At 35.0% G+C, this 26,813-nt stretch overlaps 1 protein-coding gene across 1 annotated transcript; it reads left to right on the top strand.

Moving 5' to 3' along the window:
• The first annotated feature begins 1,061 nt into the window (after nucleotides 1-1,061).
• LOC128246526 (uncharacterized) lies at nucleotides 1,062-26,557 on the top strand. The gene is made up of 12 exons (XM_052964768.1): nucleotides 1,062-1,195; nucleotides 11,267-11,596; nucleotides 11,944-12,072; nucleotides 13,496-13,574; nucleotides 17,033-17,132; nucleotides 17,583-17,651; nucleotides 21,946-22,093; nucleotides 22,534-22,690; nucleotides 23,321-23,491; nucleotides 23,902-24,024; nucleotides 24,251-24,364; nucleotides 24,719-26,557. The coding sequence occupies exons 1-12, from the start codon at nucleotides 1,142-1,144 to the stop codon at nucleotides 25,021-25,023; spliced, it is 1,779 nt and encodes a 592-aa protein (XP_052820728.1). The 5' UTR covers nucleotides 1,062-1,141; the 3' UTR covers nucleotides 25,024-26,557.
• Nucleotides 26,558-26,813: the final 256 nt, after the last annotated feature.

The raw sequence follows: 26,813 nt of genomic DNA, 5'->3' as shown, positions 1-26,813 counted from the left end.
TACTTGCGAAAATGAATTTGTTTGCATGAAGCTGTCCTTGTCAGGAAAGAAAATGATTGTAAACACTTTATAGAAGAAGAAGAAGAAGAACAAGAAGAAGAAGAAGAAGAAGAAGAAGAAGAAGAAGAAGAAGAAGAAGAAGAAGAAGAAGAAGAAGAAGAAGAAGAAGAAGAAGAAGAAGAAGAAGAAGAAGAAGAAGAAGAAGAAAAAGTTTAATTCAGAAACGATATCTTACACATTCATTGGTCAAAAATACAAAATACAAAAATAGGTTCACACGACCTAGGAATTCAACAGTTATCATTTTTGGGGGTTTTGTTATGAAAAGTCCAATAAAAAATCCTAAATAAACAAAAAGCTTTACGCTGTAACTTTACAACAGTTGTAAAATAAAATAAATTGGTTTAAATATTAAAAAATATAAAGACAAGTAAACTTATTAAGCATGCGGTGATGACACTGATCTACTGTCTTGCAATTTAGGTGTAAACGGTTCGATCAGAAACCTCAAATAAAAGAAACGATACAAAGGTATTGAGAATCCAATTTGCGCATCAATAGGTTCCTGTCATAGGTAGAGTCATAAAACAAGGTGAACTTGTCAATATTTCTGGCTATTGACAGGCGTAGTTATTTCTAACGTCAAACAAACAGCTTTCATTAATAAATTGCGCAAATATGTATACATATCACTGTCAGTCTTCAACAAATTAGTTCATCGTAAACTATTATAAGATATATACTTAGTAATGCATGAACCATTGTATGTTTAACAAAAAAACATATATTCAAAGCATATTTCGTTAAACAATAATATTCAATTTTATGATAGTTAAATAAATTCCTTATTATTTGAGAAAAAAAACAAAGATGCGAATGGATCCAAAACAAACTGATGGTATTCTCCCCTGACCAAACTCATTTTATGTACTTGAAACCAAGTAAACGTGATAGGTTGTATGACAAACATAAATAGGACGTGAACAGTAATACTATCTTAGACCTTATCAAGACAATTGATAAAAACACTTAAGATCGGTTCGTGTTTATGAATTATACCCCAGATTCTTTACGTGGCTACTTTAACAATGAAATATAAAACCAGGTGTCATGATTATTGAATCAAACTGCGATTTGTGACATGGAAGGAACATATACAAAAACAAGTACTGAACTAACGGTTATCCCAGCTAAGGTAAATGCTTTTTTTTTCCTTCTTGTCTCCCGTACCAACTTCCCAACATGTTTAAATACCATACTCGCAACATTATTCCCTGCTTTATTAAAATTGTTTATGGATGGTTGTTTATAATGATTATATTTTTTAGAATAAGAATAAGTCATTATGATGTTGAATATAAGTCTAAAAAAGGTGTTTAATGTCTTTGAAAACAAAATAACTATTGACATATCATGATTTATTTTACATGTATTTTCTTGAGGCTTAAATTGGTCACCGCCTATGTTTCATTTATTATATGCCATATTGTGTGCTCAAATCAAAAACCCTTTAATTGCATTATTGAATCGCCGGTCGCCATGTATATATCATTAATCTAGCAAAGCAGAGCCGACCACACCAGAAAAGAATAATAAGCACGATGATTGTGTCTGAATTCAGCATAAACAGCTCAGCGACACAGTACACAGCGTCAATATCACACACACACACACACACATTCAATAAAATATAAAGCATAATAACTACATAGTACTCATTGTAAAGTTTTTTGTAATGTTATAAAATAATCAGCACTCAACGAAAGTCAAGATACGAACGTATCAATATTTGACACTTAATCAGTATTTTTAAAAGGTCGTTCAGGGTTTATGAATTCAACTGTTTCATGAAGATGCAATCAAAGTTTGTGTTATGGTCAAACTATGGACATGTTATTTGTAACTGTCACCATGGGATGGCCCGAACCCCCTGGTAACTAATATTTAAGGGAACATACAAATGACTTCATGGACGTGTTTTAAAAGCAGATGTAGAACATGTTCAAAAACTCCTGCCTTATTCACCCTGGTCCTTTCATTACTGCTGACGATATCTTTCTCCCTTCTAGGAGCATGTATTTTGTATCCGTTAGCTGACTTAATATTCGTTCTTGCTTGAGTTATTCCATTTATTCGACATGGTATTTACACTAATCACGATTAGTGTTCGAACTTATACTATTTTTCCAGTCTGCCATGCTTTTATCTTGGTAAATAAGCAGTGAGCAAAAGTTGATTTGTATCCGGTTAATCGGTAGATTCAAGGAATTTGGTTGAAGAAATAAAGTATGATGTCCAACACTGGTTGTCTAAAGGGTTGTAATAGCATGTAACATTTAAATATATGTATACATATTTACTGATATTGATATTGACGAGGTATGTGTATGTTCCTGATATTGATATTGACGAGGTATGTGTATGTTCCTGATATTGATATAGACAAGGTATGTGTATGTTTCTGATATTGATATTGACGAGGTATGTGTATGTTTCTGATATTGATATAGACGAGGATTGTGTATGTTCCTGATATTAATATTGACGAGATATGTGTATGTTCCTGATAATGATATTGACGAGGATTGTGTATGTTCCTGATATTAATATTGACGAGATATGTGTATGTTCCTGATAATGATATAGACAAGGTATGTGTATGTTTCTGATATTGATATAGACAAGGTATGTGTATGTTTCTGATATTGATATAGACAAGGTATGTGTATGTTTCTGATATTGGTATAGACAAGGTATGTGTATGATTCTGATATTGATATTGACGAGGTATGTGTATGATTCTGATATTGATATAGACGAGGATTGTGTATGTTCCTGATATTGATATAGACAAGGTATGTGTATGTTTCTGATATTGATATTGACGAGGTATGTGTATGTTTCTGATATTGATATAGACAAGGTATGTGTATGTTTCTGATATTGGTATAGACAAGGTATGTGTATGATTCTGATATTGATATTGACGAGGTATGTGTATGATTCTGATATTGATATAGACGAGGATTGTGTATGATTCTGATATTGACATTGACGAGGATTGTGTATGTTTCTGATATTGATATTGATGAGGAATGTGTATGTTTCTGATATTGACATTGACGAGGATTGTGTATCTTTCTGATATTGATATTGATGAGGATTGTGTATGTTTCTGATATTGATATTGATATTGATGGGGAATGTGTATGTTTCTGATATTGATATTGACGAGGATTGTTTATGTTTCTGATATTGATATTGATGAGGATTGTGTATATTTCTGATATTGATATTGACGAGGATTGTGTATGTTTCTGATATTGACATTGACGAGGATTGTGTATGTTTCTGATATTGATATTGACAAGGATTGTGTATATTTCTGATATTGACATTGACGAGGATTGTGTATGTTTCTGATATTGATATAGACGAGGAATGTGTATGTTTCTGATATTGATATTGACGAGTAATGTGTATGTTTCTGATATTGATATTGACGAGGATTGTGTATGTTCCTGATAATGATATAGACAAGGTATGTGTATGTTTCTGATATTGATATTGACGAGGTATGTGTATGTTTCTGATATTGATATAGACGAGGTATGCGTATGTTTCTGATATTGATATAGACGAGGATTGTGTATGTTTCTGATATTGACATTGACGAGGATTGTGTATGTTTCTGATATTGATATTGATGAGGATTGTGTATGTTTCTGATTTTGACATTGACGAGGATTGTGTATGTTTCTGATATTGATATTGACGAGGAATGTGTATGTTTCTGATATTGATATTGACGAGGATTGTGTATGTTTCTGATATTGATATTGACGAGGATTGTGTATGTTTCTGATATTGATATTGATGAGGAATGTGTATGTTTCTGATATTGATATTGATGAGGATTGTGTATGTTTCTGATATTGATATTGATGAGGAATGTGTATGTTTCTGATATTGATATTGACGAGGATTGTGTATGTTTCTGATATTGATATTGACGAGGATTGTGTATGTTTCTGATATTGATATTGACGAGGATTGTGTATGTTTCTGATATTGACATTGACGAGGATTATGTATGTTTCTGATATTGATATTGACGAGGATTGTGTATGTTTCTGATATTGATATTGACGAGGATTGTGTATGTTTCTGATATTGACATTGACGAGGTTTGTGTATGTTTCTGATATTGATATAGACGAGGAATGTGTATAAGTGGAGTCGTGTTTGTGACTTGTGTTTTTGGCGTTTTATACCTGTCCCGCTTAAAGTGACACTCTTATTCAAAATCAATACACACACATGTATAAGTAACATCATTTTTGACTGATCAACCTTTATCTACTTATTAAATAATGCATTTATTGACAATATTAATTTCTTATAACATGATTGTGACTGTGTATTTAATAGGAGAAAGTGCAAAAATAATAAATGATTGGTGAATGCTAAAAGATTTACTGTAGTCTTCTATAGTTTTATAAGGAAAATAATACCGTGTTTTATGCTCATTTCATTCAAAATTAAACTTCGTATCCTTCCTAAGAACCATTGTTATCGACATTTATTCATCTCTTTTGGAACATTAAAACAATTTTATAAATTATGGTAAATCTTATTTGGGAGTAAGAGTGCATCTTTAACGAGGTAACAATGGATTTGGCTATACGTGGCTTAGTTGAATTATTGTAAATATTATTTACGTTCTTGTTCGAACATGATTTAATTATTCAGTCATGCTGTCGAACTGCGCAATAGTTTTAATTTTCAGTGCCAAAATGGTGACAACATTAGTAATCAAAATGCATGGACATGAAATGTTTCAGTGACCTTGACCGTTCCTGTGTGCTCTTTGTCTAATACTCACATGGTATGATGTAACTGACCTTGGAAAATGTTATTTATATGAAAATCGAACTCTGAATACATAAGTTTAGGTGGAAAGTCCTAAGAAAAACATACTTGTGAACTTTGTCAAGTTTAAATAAATATTCTTTATAGTTCAAATCAACGTTTGTGATTTTTGCATTCTATATTAAGTGTTAGTACCACCATTTTTATCAATCAATATTATTGTTTATGGGTGTTTTTTTTTACTTTTTTCTTGTATAAATGTTAGCATACTTATAGAAAATAAAACCATTTAATCTTATGCACTAGTAATTTGAAGCCAATAATTCAAAGAAATAAAATGTTTAAGAAAGGCGTAAAAAGCTATTTTTACCAGAAACACATATAATATTATGTGTTAAAAGTCTAGAATAGTTTTAAAAATGGACAAAGATGAAAATTAAGCGTAAAAGTCTTTTGTGAAAGAAATTGTAGAAGAAATGTGAAGAAAATGTGTAGAAATGTGTAAAAAAATATGTTGAATATGTGTAGACAATGTATGGAAAATGTGTAAAATGTGTGTAGAGATGTAAAAAATAAAATGTGTAGCAGAAAAAGTGTAGTAGAAAATGTGTAGCAGAAAGTCTGTAGCAGCAAATGTGCAGTAGAAAATGTGTAGTAGAAAATGTATAGTAGAAAGTGTGTAGTATAAAATGTGTTGCAGAGATCATGTAGCAGAAAGTGTGTCGTAGAAAATGTGTAGCAGAAAGTCTGTAGCAGCAAATGTGTATTAGAAAATGTGTAGCAGAAAGTCTGTAGCAGCCAATGTGTAGTAGAAAATGTGTTGCAGAGAATATGTAGCAGAAAGTGTGTAGTAGAAAATGTGTTGCAGAGAATATGTAGCAGAAAGTGTGTAGTAGAAAATGTGTAGAAACGAACCTTGATTAATAAAACTCGATATGGTAACACGACCTTTGTTACGAATACCTTGAACAAGTTGTATGCATTACCCACTGGTCAGTCGCCGAAAATAAACAGCAATACTTTGATTTATTCTACTTATAAAATGGCGAGTTTATAATTAATTATAACAATGCAGGTCGTACGTGTTACATTGATAATTGTTAATAAAAACTTGCCTTTTAATTTATGAATGAGTTTCCGCCACTGGTCATTACGCGGAAATGGACAAAGACACTGGACAAGCTAATGGTCATAAACACAAAATGCCATGTATAGTGGACACATCGACATGTTGAAATGCTTGTATACATGTGGCTATGGTCATTATTACGTCTAGAGCATAGCTGACAGACAATTTGTACACTTCTGTCAATGTATTCAAATGTATTGATATATGTAAATACACAACACATGTCAATGTACATGAGGACGGTAGGTGCATACATACCATTGATTACATTTACATAAAGAAAACAGTTTCGAGCAGTTGTGTTCAAGGTGCATCTTTGACAGATCTGGTCCGATCTAGAAGAATAAACCTAGCCTCGTGATGTTTGATATATTTGGGGTTAAGGGGTGCCGTGGTTGAGCACATAAAATACATGCAGCTAATCTAGAAACAGTCCTGGACATAAACATGCTTAGATTGTATTACATCAATATAAGCCTACACTTAAAATTAACGATGCTCTTTGGTTTCTTTTAAACTATTGTTTGTTTAATAATTTGACCTCAATGTGTCACCATTTTACATAGCTATAAAAATATATAAGAATAAATGCATAAATCAAAAAAAATATTTGATCGAAATATTAACGTTAAATCCATTCATAATTTTGATTAAGAAAATTGTACACAAAAATTCAAATGTCTTTTTAAATAACAAAAAACGAGTATACATTCTCAAAACGGCAAACATTCCAAAAACTATTTGATCATCAATGTGTCAGCGTTAAAATTCAAAAGTATATTGCGTATTTCTTTAGAATAATTTCGATTTCATGCATATAACTACAAAGAAAGTACTTCGGAAACTTGTCAATGACATTCAAATAAAATTTTATTTTAACTAATGTTTTTAAACAATATTTAGACAGAATATCGTTTAAAGTTGTTGTGCGCGTGTTCTTAATAGTCGTAAATGTATCCTTCAAACAAGTATTGAACACCAGCATGTAACATGAGCGGCCCGGTCAATAACAAAGACTTTAAGATGAAAGGTGACCTCTTATACTAAAACGGCAACATTAAAGTACATGGCATGAACAACACTATCCTTGATCGGCGACCTTTGCCCCAAATAGCCGTGTTTGATATAAAACCGTACGAACATGGCTTTAGGCCGTTACCGCGCTATAACAACGTTACACGTCCAACCGTCACAGCAAACGTTCAAACACTTGTGATGTTTATGACTTTGGATGACTAGAAGCGGCGAAACCTGGCAGAAATATTTTGAAAATGAGTTTAATGGCTTTTAATTGATCACTTTAATTATAATTGATGTGAATTTCAGTTTCATAAATGTTTGAAGCAATATTTGCGTATTATTTCAAATCTTACAAAATGTTAAATAATTATACTAATTTCGACTGATGTTATCGGAATGCTTGTACGGGTGCACGTTACACTTTCTCTTAATTACCGTACCGCGTATAGAAACTAATGAATGAACTGTGGACATTATTGCGGGAGGAATCACTTTGAATAATGAGCGATTGCATATATCGTGGAAGTGCGGACATACCGTTCGAAACTGGAACTAACATTGGATGCCGGCTATCAAAATACGGATTGTTTTTAAAGGTAACCATTCTCCAAGTTATTTGTAGCTGTTCATATAGTTATAGCCTAGTGTTGAAATATATTGTTATATTTTCACATAGCTATGGGTTACTGTTCACATGGCTAAAGATGATTGTTCACATGGTTATATAGGTACTGTTCATCAAGCACTGTCCACTTTAAAAGCTGCACGCTGAGAGATTTACCGTTTTGAAAACTTCTTTCATTGTGTGTCTTTGAATGAGCCAATTTGTATGTAAATGTGTTGAAACCGGTTATATAGGACAGCTGACACAATATTAGGTCGCAGTTTTAATATTCATGTTCGAAAATTGATGTTTATGGCTAAACTCGCTACTAACGCTTTAAGGAAAATGAAATGCTCGTTATTGTTTTCTTACACTTGTGATCTGTTCTTTTGTGAATTATCTTATATGACTTAACTGAAGACATTAATGCCAACATCAGCTATTCCCAGACAAAAAAAAATGTAAAAACTTTCAATCTGTGAGAGTGCAGCTTTAACAGTAAGTAGAAAACAAAGACCAGCATAAATCTTCAAGTTGGAGCGCTACATGTATGCGGTATGGAAATATAAATATTTTTTCCGTTTTAATATAGTGTTTTTTCAATTCATGTTTTCTTCATTTATCCATTTATCACGTTGTCAATTCAAGAATGTTCTGAGCAATCGGCCCAGTATCTCTCACAATATCGAAAGTAAGTCTTCATGACAAATCAATTGGTATATTTTCGCAAACGTTACAAGGCTGTAGGTATGCATTATCTGCTTATTGATATTCTGTAAATGATTTGTGTTGTGCAGCGTGTCTCTTGTTGCCTGTTTAAGTGTTGACCCTCGGGTTATTCAGGTTTTGAATACAATGTATTCTAAAACCTTTGACACGAGATCATGCCAGGTGGGGTGTATTCAATGATCAACCTAAGTTAATCTTATGGTCATACATCATCGACTTTGCTCACTCTATTGGTCAGTTATTAAAAACGAGGAATCCGATTAGCTACATCGTTCTGAGATCCAAATGAGACCAAATTGAATACCAGCCCTTGCCAGTATCCAAAATTGATCTTATCCTTATCCTAAGAAATGCCCCAGTGACTTCATTTACCCTTTAGTTCAGCCAAATAGACAGGCTAATTAAAACATTTGAATCTTATCTTAAATTTAAGTTCAATCAAAGTAACGTATTGTAAACGCCACCTGGTCTTCGTTGTGTACTTTCAAATGCATTTGCTAATCACCTAAACCCCATCTGTGTACCATTCGACGTCAAGGATAAGGGTACCGGCTAGCGATCAGCAGCATTCCTTTTCTCGGTTATTATTTGCATGTACAGTTAGAAATCTGCACCATAAAAGATATGTTAAAATCTTTCATAAGCTACGTCTCAATATGTTATACGGAGCGTGGGCGGGAGTGATATCGCATCCCTTATGACTTTTTCTTAGAATATACACATGAAAGAACAATTTGAGTCAATTTGATAGTACCACTAGACGCTTAGAGCCCTACCGTCAACTTGTCGCGCAGCGGGAATCAGAAGAAGATTTAAGTTATATTTCCTGTTTTTCGCCCAGCAAATAATGTCGCGTACCTGTTCAGTCGACAAATCGATGGGGAAACGGGATTCCGTAAATATAAAAGAACACATATTTTCTCGTGTGAGCTATGTTTGGCCTTTAGGGAACATGGTACAGGCCCGCCGCTAGAATATACATGTACGGACACATGTACTGCCACTGACAGTGTCTCACAATGTTCGCCCTTACGGGGATACATCTCATTTGATCATGGCATGTAGTGGAAACCCGTTGGCTCTATATTCTAGGGACTTGACAAAAAACTTCGAGCCTCGCGAATATCGAGCCAAGTTGGAAACTTATATAGAGTAAAAGCAATCTGTCCTTTACATCAAGATCGAGCCAACGAGAAAATCGAGCCAAGCGATATCGAGCAAACGGGTTTCGACTGTATCACTCACATTTACGCAAACGTTTGAAGCATCTTGAAATGAATGGTTATTTAAGCTCCCATATAAGTAATATCAATATATTTTGATATTTTTGTGATTAATGTTATCAGTTACACTTTGATCAATTGTAAATATTGACATTAGAATGATGCATCGGCCAGTAACTGTTTACAAAGTGGGTAATAAAAAACATGTGTTCATGTAAATGCCGCATATAGGCGAGGACAGTGGTGTACGGTGATCACTCGTGTCGGATCAGCATAAAGACGGGGTTGTTTTGATTTGAAATATTGCGGATAAATGTTGGGACAAGTATGTATGTAGCTTAAACTCAAAGTGACCTCCGGTTTTGCTGACCGTCTAAATGTGCTTACCGAAGCAGATATTATTAAAGATATTTTTATGCACATGTAATATATCTTTGTAGCATTTTGACGTTTTATTTCGTTGAGTATATGAGCTTTATTGCCAGCTCATACTTCACATTGTACATCATTCTTAAAATTCCTAAAATTAATAAAAACAATCGTCAAAATCAATATGATACAATATTCTTTCTAACATTAAAAAACGTGTATTGAAGTTGTATACAAGTTGTTGTTGTGTTTTCATTTGTTTTCATTTCAATTCAGACATTTTGAATCTGATCAGTTTGATAGGTCGATAAATGAAATTTAAAGAGGCATATGACTCTGTGAAAAAGCGACGGATTTTAAAAGAAACGTTTGTTATGACCTGGAAACTCGTTCTAAAATGGAGTACCACTATGAACTCCTTTTTACGTTGTTATTGCTATTTTAGGCCTTGAACCGTCTTCTTCAAAGTAACATTATCATTCAATGTTTGGTTGGTATGCTTTCAATGTACAGACACAATCATAACAATTGTTTTATCCACTGGCACCGGATTTTCAAACTTAATCATTTTTTTAAAAAATCAAAAAAAATCTTATAATTCCTTACTAAAAATTATAATACCGAATATGTGAAAAAAATATTGATAAAAAAGTTTGTTTTTTAAAATATGCACTTTGTTCTGTGTAATATAGTATTATAAGATTTTTTTTGATTTTTTTAAAAAATGATTAAATTTGAAAATCCGGTGCCAGTGTGTTATGCTTGGTTTTAATAACTATCGGATATAATTTGAATCATGAGTTTGCTCTATGGCTCTTTTCAATAACAAACTTAGATTTAACTTAAATTCAATGGTGTTTTAATTGGACTGATGTCAAGGTGCATATGTAGAAAGTAGTGTATCCACACTTGGACCTGATCTCTTATCACTACGAAGGGGCCAGTTATTGGCTGAATTCCTTGTGTAATAAATGTTGATGCCCATATCTTAGTCATATCCCTTAGAATTTATGACACAACTTTAAATGAGTTTCGCAAAATTAGTCACTTATTGTCGTCAATTTTATAACAGGTATATAAGTCAGTAGCTATTTCATCTACAGAAGGTATATTGTGCCATTTGTGTGAATTGCTCGAAGATGTGTTCTTGAAACTTAACTCTAATACTAATCTGTATTAAACATACAAAGGTAATTTCTATCATGTACGACTAAATGACTTAGAATTTGTACAATTATTCACTTCTCAAATTATTATTGAAAAAAGCGATGTATGTTTGTATGGCTATTGAATTAAGCAAAATATTATTATTGTTTACAGAATGAAAACCATCTACACAATGACGCCAACAAGAGGAAACCACTCGGGATCGTGAATCGTGGCTTTACTGATACGGAATTATCCATTAAAGCGGCCGACAACTCTGACAATGAAACTTGGAGACATTCAGAGAATGTTCAAACTAGCTCAAAACCTCAAAATAAATCAGAACATATTGGTAACAATAACGACCTCACACAGTTAAATGGGGTTGAGTCGCACCATGTGGATATTCAGGAGGGCATTGTAAATGACTATCTAGAAAAAGATTTGAATCCAGTTAAATCTGCAGAACAAGCAGCTGCAGCACTCGAAGATATTTTGCTCAGGGTAAAAAAAGAAAATGAGACATGTGTTTCTAAATTCGTTGATTTAACAAAATGACTAGAATGACAATGTAAACACATCAGTTGTGTGATTGGATATTGAGTCATAGCATGTTTTGTCAAAATAAGAGAAAAGCCAGCAGAAATTTAATAATGACCAAGCAGATAATTGTAAGACATCTTTCATGACCAGTTAATAAACATTTTGGATAACTTTTACCAAACCGAATATTTTACCAGTTTTATACAATTGGCCACAGAAGATGATTTGCACCAAAATAATACAAATTGGCATGCAGCCTGACAAAAAACGGTAAAAAGGGAACCATTTTTTAACATTTTATCTTACAGGGAGATGTCACCTCGATCACTGATTCCTCCACAAAAACTGATAACGATGCCGGGTATTCCTCCGCGACAACTTCCCACAGTCTCAAACGGAGTCTCTCGTTTGGTGACAAGCCACCAAGACGAAGAACGGTAATTCTATTTAATTTTAAAACTATTTATATATAGAATACATTAGAACTAAAGTTCAAACAGACTGAGTGAATTCAACCAACATTTGTGTTCACTGTGTTCAATTGTAATCGCATAGGATAGTGAAGATAAAAAGCGCCCGAATCTTTATCTATATTTCTCCCACCCCAGATAAGTAGATCCAAATATTTCGACATGATAGAATCCTTTCCTCCCACCCCAGATAAGTAGATCCAAATATTTCGACATGATAGAAATCCTTTCCTCCCACCCCAGATAAGTAGATCCAAATATTTCGACATGATAGAAATCCTTTCCTCCTACCCCAGATAAGTAGATCCAAATATTTCGACATGATATAATCCTTTCCTCCCACCCCAGATAAGTAGATCCAAATATTTCGACATGATAGAAATCCTTTCCTCCCACCCCAGATAAGTAGATCCAAATATTTCGACATGATAGAAATCCTTTCCTCCCACCCCAGATAAGTAGATCCAAATATTTCGACATGATAGAATCCTTTCCTCCCACCCCAGATAAGTAGATCCAAATATTTCGACATGATAGAAATCCTTTCCTCCCACCCCAGATAAGTAGATCCAAATATTTCGACATGATAGAAATCCTTTCCTCCCACCCCAGATAAGTAGATCCAAATATTTCGACATGATAGAAATCCTTTCCTCCCACCCCAGATAAGTAGATCCAAATATTTCGACATGATAGAAATCCTTTCCTCCCACCCCAGATAAGTAGATCCAAATATTTCGACATGATAGAAATCCTTTCCTCCAACCCCAGATAAGTAGATCCAAATATAGAAATCCTATCCTCCCACCCAGATAAGTAGATCCAAATATTTCGACATGATAGAAATCCTTTCCTCCCACCCCAGATAAGAAGATCCAAATATTTCGACATGATAGAAATCCTTTCCTCCAACCCCAGATAAGTAGATCCAAATATTTCGACATGATAGAATCCTTTCCTCCCACCCCAGATAAGTAGATCCAAATATTTCGACATGATAGAAATCCTTTCCTCCCACCCCAGATAAGTAGATCCAAGTGCCCATGGCCAAAGATAAAAAAATACCCGTATGTAATACTTTGTTTAACTAGGGTGGGAGAAAAGAATCTATCATGGCCGCCCATGTAAGATAGGTTCATAAACACTACGCTCGGGATGGGATGAACCTATCTAAAACTCTCGGCCATGAAATATTCTTATTATCATCTCATACGAATTTTCTTGCTTAGTAGCGTATATGTTATCATTGAAATGTCATTATTGATAAAAAAAAGTAGAATTTAAAAATGAGTGTTGCGGTTGTACCTGGGTTTCCATTAAGGCCAGTCCAATGTAAATCACAGTCAACCAATGTATTACAACTGAATAAATCTGTTCACCATCGTTTCAGGGTGCTCAGACAATCTCTGGAAGAAATGATGTATCCAAGAAAACGGGTTACTATCTTGAAGGTGGATCTTCCGAAAACAGTAAGCTTGCTTAACAGCTGTTAGTTTATCACATATATATGAAGGAAAAATGAAATAATGCCACACTAATTATACAAAACTTTTTTTGGTTAATTACTTGGTAAAAACTATTATCGAAAACAATTGGTGCTATCTTATGTCCGAATGTTTTACCAATGTGATGCAGTCTCACGGATTGAATGTTTTGTCTTTTCTTTTAATTATTTTCTCAATATAAGCTGATTTTGGAATCAATGCCTTCAATTCGGTCATATATTATGACTCACAATATATATGGAAACTGTCAATAACTCATTTTTTAAGAAGACACTTGTTTACGCTTTTAGCCTTTAGCCACCAAACATAAATATAAACATCTGCGATCTGTTGTTTTTTGCCAGCATAATTTTAACATTTGTTTACAGGGGCCTTGATTACGAACAGTCTCAATCCTGAGTTCAGACTCAAGTACCAAAACTGCAAATCTTCATTCACTGTAAATTTCTTTCTAGTTGAGTTTAATAATAAACTTTGCTGAATTCCATAAATATGCAAAATTGTACTATTATTCACATTATTGAAAAACTGCAGGAATAAAGATGATTCCTTGTAATTTAACAAAAGTGTTTTCTGAGTCTGAGTTTAGACTTGGAGTTGAGACCGTTCGTAATCACGGTACCAGATAATTACGCAATTTAAGCAGACACTGGCTTAAACCAGGACAAAGGAATGAAAAATGTCAAAACGGCCAATCTGGTAGAGTGCCGATTTATTTTCAGTTTTTATTTACTCTCATCACATAATGCAAATATGTGTTTTGAGGTCTTCAACATGAATAATACAAAATGTTGTATATACATGTAAAAGAACAATAATATATATTAATATATATTAACCAGGCTGTATGGTTAGTAATGTAGTACTAAATAGGTTCAAACAAAAGTTTGAGTACAACAGATAGAACTATTTATAAGGACAGTGGATGCTAAAATTAGAGAAATAAAGTAATGTTGGTGAAGGGTTGCCAGGTGGGGTTTTAAAAGCTTGACATATAATTTTGACAAATTTGCTCTGGTTATTCAGCTTCAAAAGATCATTTTCACACATAACAATTTTGAAAGTAAATGTATCAGTATTATGCATGTTTACATAAGTTAAGTATCTTTTCCTATCATTAACAAAATATGGGCACAGTAAAAGATAGTGGAATTCATCACCAATTTCATTTAGAGTACACAATTGACATTTTCTATCATTTCTGTCTATGCCGAGCCATCTTCCTTTTTCAATTGGTAAATGATTATTACAAAGTCTAAAATTAATTAGAGATTGGACAAGGTTCTCATTTACATTAAGATAACATTTTTCAAGTTCCAATTCAATTTTGTAAATTCTGTAATTGGTACATTTGGAGGAGTTAAAGACATCACTATTCCAGGTTTGTTTGAACTGGTCTTTTAAACAAGTTTCGACCAGATTTAACAAAGATTGCTTTGAAGCAGTATAATCTTGGTTCTGCCATATATAGCTCAAACCACATTCATCAAGAATAGCTTTGACATTACTCAACCATCCATAATAATGTTCATGAGCAGTAAAATCTTTCAATAGAAATTTATACAAAATGGATGACATATTGTAATGCAGATTTAATTAAAGCATTCGGAGCTCCTCGGCCATTTTTATCGAAAACAACCTCGGATGTATTTGGACGGTTTACATACTCAAAAAGAGGTACGTTTAAGTCCGCTGCAAGTAGATCGCGTAGTAATTTTATTTAGCAGTTAAACTTTATGACTTAACTCTTGGAAATCTTAATTATGTTTGCAATAATATACTTCACTGACAATCAATTTAAACTTGGATCAATAAAAACAATTCCAAAACACTACATTTCATAAATGATATTATTCAAAAATTTACGAACTACTTCAACTGCTGTACCGGCATACATCCGAGGTTGTTTTCGATAAAAATGGCCGAGGAGTTCCGAATGTAATTAAAGGTGCTAGACATGAGATGGTCCAATAACGGCAAACCTCAAAACAAGGCGAGAATTGTCAATGCGAGCCAATAGAAGCCCAATAATGCACGTGTTGTAAGCGATGTGATACATCAGTTAGTGAGGTTGAATGCGTTGTACAGAAAGATGTCAATTTTAAAGTGACACTCTTATTCAAAATCAATACATACACATGTACAACAAACATCAATTTTGACTTATAAACCTTTAACTGCTTACCAAATAATGCATTTATGGCAAATATTGATTACTGAAAAGAAGATTGAAGCCGTGTATTTATTAGCAGAAAGCGCAAAAATATTAAATGATTGGTGAGTGCTAAAAGATTTACTGTGATTTACTATCTTCTCATAAGGTAGAAATACCATGTTTTATGCTCATTTCTTTTAAATTAAACTCGGTATCCTTCACAAGAACCATTGTTTTCCACATATATTCATCCTTTTAGGAATATTAAAGCAATATTATTAAACGTGGTAAATCTTATTTGGGAGTAAGAGTGCATCGTTAAGTAAGTTTTTCTTGAAATTGTTTCATCTGTTGTATAGAGCCATATTATGTCACACTTATAAATATATTGAGTACCATTCAAAAGAGAACATGCATAAGAACGCAAAAGTTTAACCTGTCGTTTGATGATGTTCAACGCGGACACATGTTTCCATCTCATAAAGTGCGGACATAAGTGAACATACTAATGTTGATCTTCCTTAAAACATGTATACGCGCGCAGTACACTTCCTGTACATACATTTACTTTAAGGTCAAAACAATCGTACCGTCACAGGGGGCAGTTTCAATCAGTTGTACTAAGTATTCTATTTTAGTCGTAACATCTTAAATGTGTTAATCTTAAATCTGTCCAAAGTTCACAAATGGCAGGCGCGTAACTGCCTATACGCAGTAGGCGGCTGAATCAACATGAATCTGATAAAAAAAAATCAGCCAAAGTTGTAGTATGCGTTCTTGACTGAATGATCCTAAAACTGTCCAATTTCCAGTAATAAATAAAGCACTTCAGAACGCCCAGAATGCACCAGATTGCACCATGGTTTTCAAGATTTTCCGAGGGGGTATGCCCCCGGACCCCCCCCCCCTCCTAGCACAATTATCAATCCGACAATCCGCATGAATAGAGGGCTAGCTACGCCCATGAAGGCAGCACATTGTGTGTTTGTTTGTTTTCATATCCTCAACAATGTGTTCATTTTAATACTCGCTAAATACCAATTCACTCATGCAGCAGAATTATAAAACTAAGATAATTTCAGTTTACGACCAAGTTGATGAACGATCTTGAAACAGGCCCTTGTAATTTACCTCACGAAAATAGGTCGAAAATCGCGGACATGTTTCCGACATTTAACGTAGAAATTGCGTTTAATTGAATTGCGAATTATTTTATGTAATAAGTATACATTTTTATGACCTAACCGGCAATTCTTCTTCCTACTAGCGGACGACAATGAGGATGCATGGAAGATGTCTCTCGAACAGTTTACCTCAAAAAGATGCGGCTCAAAGCGGAAATCAAACAAAATGTCCAAGGGAATGAGGTTCGTGATAGTTAAATTGATGCTATTGAACAACACGGTTAGCTTCGGGATGACATGTTTGTTCCGTTTAAACACATGACCCAGTTACACCATATTGCGTTAAAACAACGAAGGCATAACAAAATTTGCTGAAGTGAATTTAATTGGATTCCAATTAAGTACAGGTTGATGAATTCAACGGAGAGCTCCGTTATTTATAGTAATATTTCTTTAATATTGTTCAACGCTTTATCCAGTAGATGGTCTTAAACACCACAAGCTCAATTGCTAACTTGACCTGATGTCACAATGGTTTGACCTGACTAAGTGACCCTTTATTCATAGGTTTAGGCTGGCCATATAATATCACCCACTGTAATACATACATGGTATAGTAACATGACTACCGTTTAATTATGTACAGTATTAGATATTTTATTAAGAAACTCGTGTTAATGATGCTGTTTTCAGATATTTCTACAAACAGCAGGATGGTTTGATAGACATCTTCGAGGAAAATCGTAAACTTCCGAAAACATCGTAATATCAATTAACCAAAACCCATTTTCCCTCTTGCTTAAACAATATCCCTTCTGCAGCCTTATATACATTTATACTAGCGCAGTGAAGAAACAGGGCATACAAAATATATCAGATCTGAAATCACCCAAGAAACCCTAATATGGTTGTAATATCCGCATATCTAAACCCAAATCGTAACAAATCACTGGCTTTTGTCTTTGTGTGTATATTTGCTGCAGGATAGATATCATAGTATCACATCAATAACCGTTTTAACCGCTAAACTTTTTGCCACCGTTTGCCGCCTTCTTCTTTAAACCAATTACAACATTATTCCTATGTGCTACTAGTAATTACAAATCACCCGATGTTTTCTCCTACCTCTTACGCATAAGTATTATCTTTTTGTACAAACTGACCCGTGTTTCATGTCTGGTTGTGTTGCTAGTTCAATGTCCGCTAGACTTTGATCCTTATACTGTTTCACTGCTTGATCTGCCTCTTTAGTTTCGATTGTAACAGAAGTAACCGAAGATGCTGTAACGAACATGTGGCATGTATCCACTGGAAACGTTCGGGCGAGTGGTACGAACTTGCGTGCTTCCTTGTGTGCGTTCATGAGTGTGCGTGTATACATGTGCGTGCGTGCGTGCGTGCGTGTGTGTGTGTTGTTAGGGTGTGCGTTTGTGTATGTGAATATGTGTGTGTGAAATGAGCATAATTGTATGTGTTTTTTAAGGTGCAAAGGACGAAAAACTTTTGCGGAAATATATAGAGGCGTCCACCATTTAACATAAACTGGCAACTGATTGGCAACTAAAACATGCATGGAGTGACTATAGAATTCCTATCAATAACAATAATATAGCAATGATACATCGAATATAAAAATAGACATAGATATATCATGAAACCGGGCCTGATCATATGTTGTGCCCCTTTAAATGCTCATTACGGGGGTGGGGGCGGGGGGGGGGGGGGGGGGGGAGGGGGGAGCGCCCAATATTCAACATGAACAATCGCACAGCAATAGCGAGTCAACTGACGAACGGTTGGTCGCTGAAATGTTTTAGAGCTATTCCTAACACGTGCCCGAAATGTTGGAGTAAAGATATATGCATGAAATTGATCCTCCTGGATATTTCAAATAACCTTTTGTCTTTCACTAGTTGACCGAGCCAACAAAACCAAATTTAAGCCAGTGCGTCTTGTATATGGATGTTGAAGGTATTTCCGTAACTCAGCCTAGTCATATCCCGTTCTTTACCTCATCTGTCTCAAAGTGGTCTAGAAAACCAACCTTGTCCACATCATCCACATATACCACGGATTTCATACCCATGGATACGCGGATAGCGAAACATTATTTATGTGTTACAAAACCAGTCAGTTCCAATTAAAATAAGTATACTACTTCTCTTTCTTTTACTCATCCATAAAAAATATATATTTTAAATTATATTATAAATATTATTTTGTTTTTCCCAGTAAAGTTAGGACGAGTATGCCTGTGTCTTACCGCCAAAGGTGAACTCACAACTGGTCGTAAACAGCATTAATCATTATCACTTTTCCTTCACAAACCTTTATTGACGTTTCGGCCTAAAGGCATTTTCAATGTACTATTAGTACATGTGTATTAATTTTATAGTTATATTCCCTGGGGAATAACTACAGTGACATTATCACTTAGTTGATAATATTTTATTTTATAACGAAAGACTACCATTTCTCCAATCCCAGATAAGTAGATCCAAATATTTGGCCATGCTGGAAATCCTTTTCTCCCACCTCAGATAAGTAGATCCAATAATTTAACCATGCTAGATATTCTTATCTTGCCCACGGGTGAAGATAAAATGCCCGTATGGAACTCCTTTTTTAATGGTCACAACATTGTAATTACCTCCCTTGTTGAAGACTGTCGTCAGTAGCATCAAGGAAATCTTGTCTTATGGTAATATTTAGAACACTAATTAGTTATTTCTCGCTTCAAATGTCACCATAAAGCAGTTTTCAAGCACCATTCAAGAAATAATGCTTCATTCTCCTTAGAACTATTTAAAAAGACCGATTTGACTATTATCATTAACTGGATCATTGCGCGCATATCCATGACAACCACGTGCTATCACATATCCATACGCAATTATTTTCACTAAGCACAAAAGAGTTCTAGCAAAAAATGCATTTTTACTTAATTTTGTTTAACTGAGGTGGGAGAAAAAGCATCTACCATAGCCGCTCGTGTAAGATAGGTTCATCCCGACCCTCGCGCAGGGTGTTTTGCGGAAACTCGGTTAACCTCGTTTCAGCAAAACACCCTACGCTCGGGTCGGAATGAACCTATCTTACACTCTCGGCCATGGAAGATACTTATAATCTTGACCATTGAAAAAAACACCCGTATGTAAAAAATAAACGAACACACATTTTATTATATTTTGTCTAACTGAGGTGGGAGAAAAGGCATTAACAATGGCCACCCGTGTAATGGTGTGTATGATTCTGTAATTAAGCTAGTCATTACCCTGCCCATATGGTAAAAATCCTGATAATGATGTTTTGGGACGTGTTTCTCTCAAACGCTGTTAATTTTCTTTTCCTGTATTCCTTATCTTTCTTTTTGTAAAAGCAAACTCCATCTGTACTCATTGTATTGAAATTTGGTCGATTGGCTTTGACACTATATAAGTATACCCATAACAAAATGCGGTCCTTAATTTATTTTGAGGAGTATATATGAGATCGTTTCTTCCCCAATAAATGACAATACTTCTGACACGTTTAAGGTATATAATGATTAGTCAGCCACGTATAAACACCATTAAATCAGCATTGTAGAACGGTCAACCGACGATACAGCCTTGAGTGATACACCCACATCACATACGAGTATTGATGGTAATTGACCGTGTTTTATTATGCAATGACATACAATAATAATGCATGGACATTACAATAATATTACGGGGCCCAATAGTGATAATTCAATTTCGTGTAATTGTAATGGAAGATTTTATAAGAAATACCTACAGAGTCCTTGTTAAAAACTTCAAAACATGCATTTAAAGAAAGTATGCCTACTTTATCAATGCAAGATAGCCACGTTAGTATGAAACCCTGACTTGGATTGCCATGTCTATCATTAGCGTATGTCTAATAATCCCCCTCCCCGCCACCCAGATAACGGTACCATGGAGCGATTGTAACCTTATTTAAAATACGAACATTAATGTAATGTAAATGATACCATCTAAGGAATTCTGGTAAAAGCATATTGATGTATAAAACCATCCTCGGCACCCAACGTATTCATAATGTATATCCAATATGTTATGAATAACGCTGGGTGTGCTGATGATGGTCTAAACCATGGCGGGATATCACTTGTTCTCTGGTATAGTGCGGTATACAGTTACTATTTCCATTTTACGTCCTAGCCTTGTAAAACCATAACGCTAGTGATTTTATGTTTCATTTGGGCTTTATTGCTTTGTCCCAGGAGTCCTTGACGCTTCACTTCTATAAATTAGCGTTTGTCCTACATTTTCAGCCAATCAAAGACGCAAGACTTTTCAAATGTTTACTTTCTTATTTGTGAAGAATATTACTAATTGTTGAAGACGACTCTTCATGATAACGTTAATTGCTATATCTACACAATACACTTCATAGGTTTTCTGCACTTCCCTATCCCTTAGTTCCTTTCTTAAGTTCGAGAGAATACCGCCTAAAAGTGCGATACGATGTTACAATTAGTCCGCCACCTGTGCCTTCAAACTAAACCAATTCATAACCCTAACTATCCCCTACAGTACATGTATATCCCTAACAATATATCACTCTAACCTCACCATAACAGGCTAAAAGAAGTCCTAAAAATGATGAATTATGATGGGTAGAATATCCGTTATTTAGGTGGCGGGCTACGTGTAGACTCTTATCAAATGAATTATACATGTGGCGCTTTATTCTTTAAATTCCCGCCCAAACATGCTTATCAAGTGCACAATTGTAAAAAGCCTTAATTATTTGATAGACGTTTTGCTTTTAAATGTACAGAAAATATTCCTTCAAAACAGCTGCCTTAAATACATTTACCGTTGATTTAGACGCAATATTTTATTTCTAACTGGCAATGACAAATGCTTAGGTGCCAAACAAAACAATTTTAAACCAGAATTTAGTTTTTAAGTGATGTTATAAGTTGGTGTTTATTTCTGTAAGATTTCAATAAGATAAATACATTTTGATCTTAAATTGGAAATGAAAAAAACAACATGACATAATACCATAAAATACGTTCCAGGAGTTTTTACAAAAGTCAGGATGATTTGATCAACGAGTTTGAAGAAATTCGCCTCGATGTTGATGATGCCATGGAAAACGCGGAGACGATCAAGAAACTCAGGAAGAAGGCCTCTATCTACGCTAAGTCCACGTTCTTCGTCAACCTGGTGAGTACTGTAATGAGCACCGCTAGCGTCGGGCGACTCCACGTTGGTAAGCCGGCTGTTCTTAACCAATATCTTTACCATTTGACTCCATTGCTTTCACGAACCCCTGGCCCAAATATTACAAACATACATAAGTCATCATTTCCAGTGGACAGCGTCATTGACTTGTTTTAATTCAGATGTGTAGCTCCTGCAAATGACAGAAGTGGTAGCCTTGGATCTATTCTGTAAAATATCCTTTCCAGTGGACAGCGTCATCGACGAGTTTTAATTCAGTTGTACAGCACCTGCTAATGATAGAAGTTGTAGCATCGTATCTATCCTCTATGATACCTTTTCAAGTGGACAGCTTCATTGACTATTATTTATTGAGTTAAACATACGCCTAAAAACCATAAGGCTCTCAAGTAGTTATGAAAAATACTATGTCCTTTTTGCAGGTACTGTTAGCAATCAAGGTGGTCGCAGTAGTGCTGTCTGGGTCTATTTCGCTCATATCGAGTCTCGTGGACAGTGCTGTTGACCTCATATCAGGCGTGGTCATCTGGGTGACCACCCGCGCTGTGAAAAACACGGATAGATATGTGTACCCGCAAGGTAATTTGCCAACAACATATTCCTTTATCTCTGTGCTTAAGGATGGCCGACTTTGCTACACCCTATTCTCCACCAATGGACTGCTATCTGATGCAGTGGAATAAAAACTAGCTTTTATTTAAAACAATACTTCAAGACGAAATATAACCAGGAATATAAGATTAAGTTTTAAAACTGTTAATGATTGTTTTACTTGCTAAATTTAAATGATTACTAAACACTCGTACATTTACACCTAGAATTCTTCGAGGGAATTTGCTACTTGACATACATTTGAGAACTATTGAGTATATTATGTTTCCGACCTGTTTTTAGATGGTCAGTTTAAAATGGTCATACGCTATCTTATGTTACATGTAAACGTGGTCCTGTTCGTCAGTAACACCATTGAGCAATAAGAATCTCTTTTGTACTGGTGTAACCGACTGTACAAATTGCTATGTGCACCTGTCGGGGTTCGAAACCACGACCTCTCGCTCTACCGGCGGACACTCTACCGCGTCGCTATATTAAAAAGCTAGCTCTACAGCGAGTCAGTACAAGTGCCGCTATATACATATGGAATACTCGGTTACACTGGGTGTATTCCTCGGGTCTCATTTTAAATCGATTATATTACATGAACTCCAGGTCGGACAAAGCTAGAGCCGATGTCTATCGTCATCTTGTCGGTGATCATGTCGGTAGCCTCTCTTCAGATCATCAAGGAGTCCTTTACCAAGATCGTCGGCCTCTCTGACAACTCTTCCGATCCACCCATTATGGACTGGACCACCATTGGGATCGCTAGCGCCACCGTCGGTAAGTCAGGCAAATGACATCCCTCCAATTAGTCTTTAATATTTGCTTTTGCTTCAGTGACAGTATGTGTTGTGTGTATGTATGCTTTCAATGTAAGGGGTAATACATGAATAACAGTTTTGACTATATAATCTTTTCCTCATAATTTCCCTGGCAAAGTGGAGCCCACTGATCCTGCTTAGACAATTACCCGGCCTAGCCGTATATCATTGGCACTGGAATAAGGAAACTCCGTATTCGAAAAGACAATTATTTGCATTGTTACTATTTCTTTTCCTATTCTAATACCAAATATGATTCTATTTGTCAATTGTTTTAGACGGGAGCCCTAAGAAATCGTTTCAGCTTTAGCGCTGGACCGTCTATATTACCGATGTTTATTCCAAAATGTTTCTTCCCGCGTATTTCAGTGGTGAAGCTGATACTATTCATTCTGTGTAGACGGGTACCTCACCCTACTGTACAGGCTTTGGCGCTGGACCACAGAAATGACGTGCTGTCGAATTTCGCGGCCATAGTTTTTGGATACATTGGTAATGCAACATTGTATACCTATTAAACGTATGTGTACAGCAAAGAGAAATATGTTATATAAATAGTAAACCAAATCCATTATGCATTAAAACAATAAGTTAGCAGTAGTATATTTTCCGTCTGCCTACCAAGCAACTAGTATCATTAATGGTTGAAATGGTATATGTATGAAATGCTAGAATGTAATAACACTGATAAGTAACAAATGCTGGTATTGATATGCAGGTTCTCAGGAGATGCAGGGCCAGGTTTCGCTGTATGGACTGGTGTACCTTGATCCGACCGGCGCTATTGTCATCAGCATATACATCATCGCCAACTGGTGTATTACTGGATGGGGTGAGGACTAGAATATAACTTTTTCGAATGATACTAATGTGTATAGGAGCTGCTCATTTAATACATTAAATACAGATTAGGTTTCAGTTATTGACATGTAAATTGACTTAATTTAAAGATGGCAACGATGGGTAGTTATGTTTTTTCTGGATGCTTGTCGTATGGCCTTGTGGGCATGGAACTTGACCTACATACGAGTTGTTGTCGGGTTTTTGAAATGGATTTACATTTTGGTACTTACATACACTTTTAGAAAGACGCAAACGAACAAAGCAAACATATGTTACCCCAACTTGTCCTTGTAGTTTTAATTGTAATCGTTAGAAAATATAACTTTTTGTTTGTTTGTTTTAGATCAAATCAAACTGCTCGTGGGCCACACGGCAACGGGCGAGTTTATCAGCAAAGTGACCTGGATCTGCATGGACCACCATAAGAAGGTGCAGAAGGTAGACACTGTCAAGGCTTTCCATTTTGGTAACAACTTTCTGGTCGAGGCTGACATTGTACTTCCACCGGAAATGACGCTGCGAGAGGCGCATGATATCGCAGAGCCGCTTCAGCAGAAGCTTGAACGCCTACCGGAAGTAGAAAGAGCATTTGTCCACGTGGATTATGAATACACACACCATCCTGCCTCGGAGCACAAAATTGTTTAAGGTGTTTAAATGAGCGGACATGATCAATTGATATTTAACGCAGAACAAGAAAAAGTATATACAAATGTGCTACAAGTCAATCATATATTCTCTCTAGTTCAGGCAGTTTGCAGGAATATATTTGCTCAATAACTACACAAATCCCTGAGATATGTGTAACATATGTGTATATAAAGCGAAATATAAATCAGGTTAAGATTGTAACCGTGAACAATTGTATATAGTTTGTCCACAGTGGTAACGGATCTATGATTTACGTAAATTTATGAAACTAAAATTGACGCTGTAACGTCTGAAAAATTTCATATAAGTTAGTATGTTGTTATTGTTTACTTTTGTTTTAATTAAGAATACATATCCACGTATTTTCATAACGCTAGTATCGTCGTCGACGGCGGTTGTTAGATGTAAATGGTAACCTTATGTCACAACTTCCTATTAACCTGTCCAAGTTTCACATTGATTTTACAAGGGAAACAAAAGCGACAATCGAAGAAGCCAAACATTTAACGAAGCCCCCCTGCTTAAATCACCACACTTTTAATGACATGATGCGTACGTTTGGACAAATCAAGGATCCATTTAATCTGACTTTAATGATTGTTTAGACCGGCACGTCCAATTGATTACGAGCGTTTTCGTTCATACAATGACGTGATCCTCTTTGACGAACACATGTAGTATTATATATAACAGTAGTATACATATTTCTGACCGTAAGATTTAAGGCGGGAAACTTGGTGATTATTTTAGTTTGCAACATATGTTAGGGTAGATTTATAAACAAATGTTATTACGACATGTTATGTAATTATATGTCATACTATTCCAATTTAATTTGCCATTGTCTCAGACCATTCTTGTTCTCAATATTGTGTAATATGTATTATATCAAAACTCTTTTAGTCATGAAAAGCACAAGCATATTTTTATGTCGTTATCGGACCAGAAATTGTTGAAATAATCTTGGTGGAGTAACCCCAACCACTTACCAACATTTTAAACAATTTAAGTTCGGTTCTGAGGGAGGGATAAATGCTAAAGGGTCGTGCCACTAAGTTGCGCCCCCTCTCACGTCAATCCCTCGTACAGCTCATGCATTGAGGCATGAGTTATATAATGAATGAACTTTAAACGCGAAACCAATTGACTTGAAAAAGTCATATGTATCATGAATATACTAGTCCATGTTTAACTTGCATTGGATAAACATTACTTACTTGCTGTGTATTGTGCTTACCTTAATATATTTTAATGAAATTTGAGAGAGAGAGAGAGAGAGAGAGAGAGAGAGAGAGAGAGAGAGAGAGATTTAAACAAATTATGTATACTTACTAGTCAGTGTCATTAAGATGTACTTAGTAATTAAAGCATGCATTTGTGCATAAAGTATGTACTTTCGTGTAACAGTTGGCAAGTAATGAGCCGAGAATGATGAATGGCTAAGCTCATTACATGTTTGTTATTATTTTAATTTATTTGAACATATGATATGTTTACGTTGTTAAAGTACTTAATAAAGTATAGGAGTTCACTTGTTCTAAATCCTGTTTATCCGTTCCCTGTCCTTTTAGATGCAGCGTACATCATTATCGTCATCATACACAATACAATATTCGTGATACAATAAACTGAAAACTGTTTTAACGGCATTGTAAAATTATACAGGATATCTGCCGTCTAGACAAAGTAGCAATTATAAGGGCGTTTTAGTTGGCAATAAACTAGTTTCGGTTTTATATTGGTTTTACGAACTGTGTATTTGTTGTGACAGTTTCAAATAAAATGAA

The sequence above is a fragment of the Mya arenaria genome, chromosome 9, assembly GCF_026914265.1.
Source record: "Mya arenaria isolate MELC-2E11 chromosome 9, ASM2691426v1".
Classification (NCBI taxonomy): Eukaryota; Metazoa; Mollusca; class Bivalvia; order Myida; family Myidae; genus Mya; species Mya arenaria.
The sequence above is the reverse complement of the archived record's forward strand: the minus strand, read 5'-3'. Positions and strand labels throughout refer to the sequence as shown.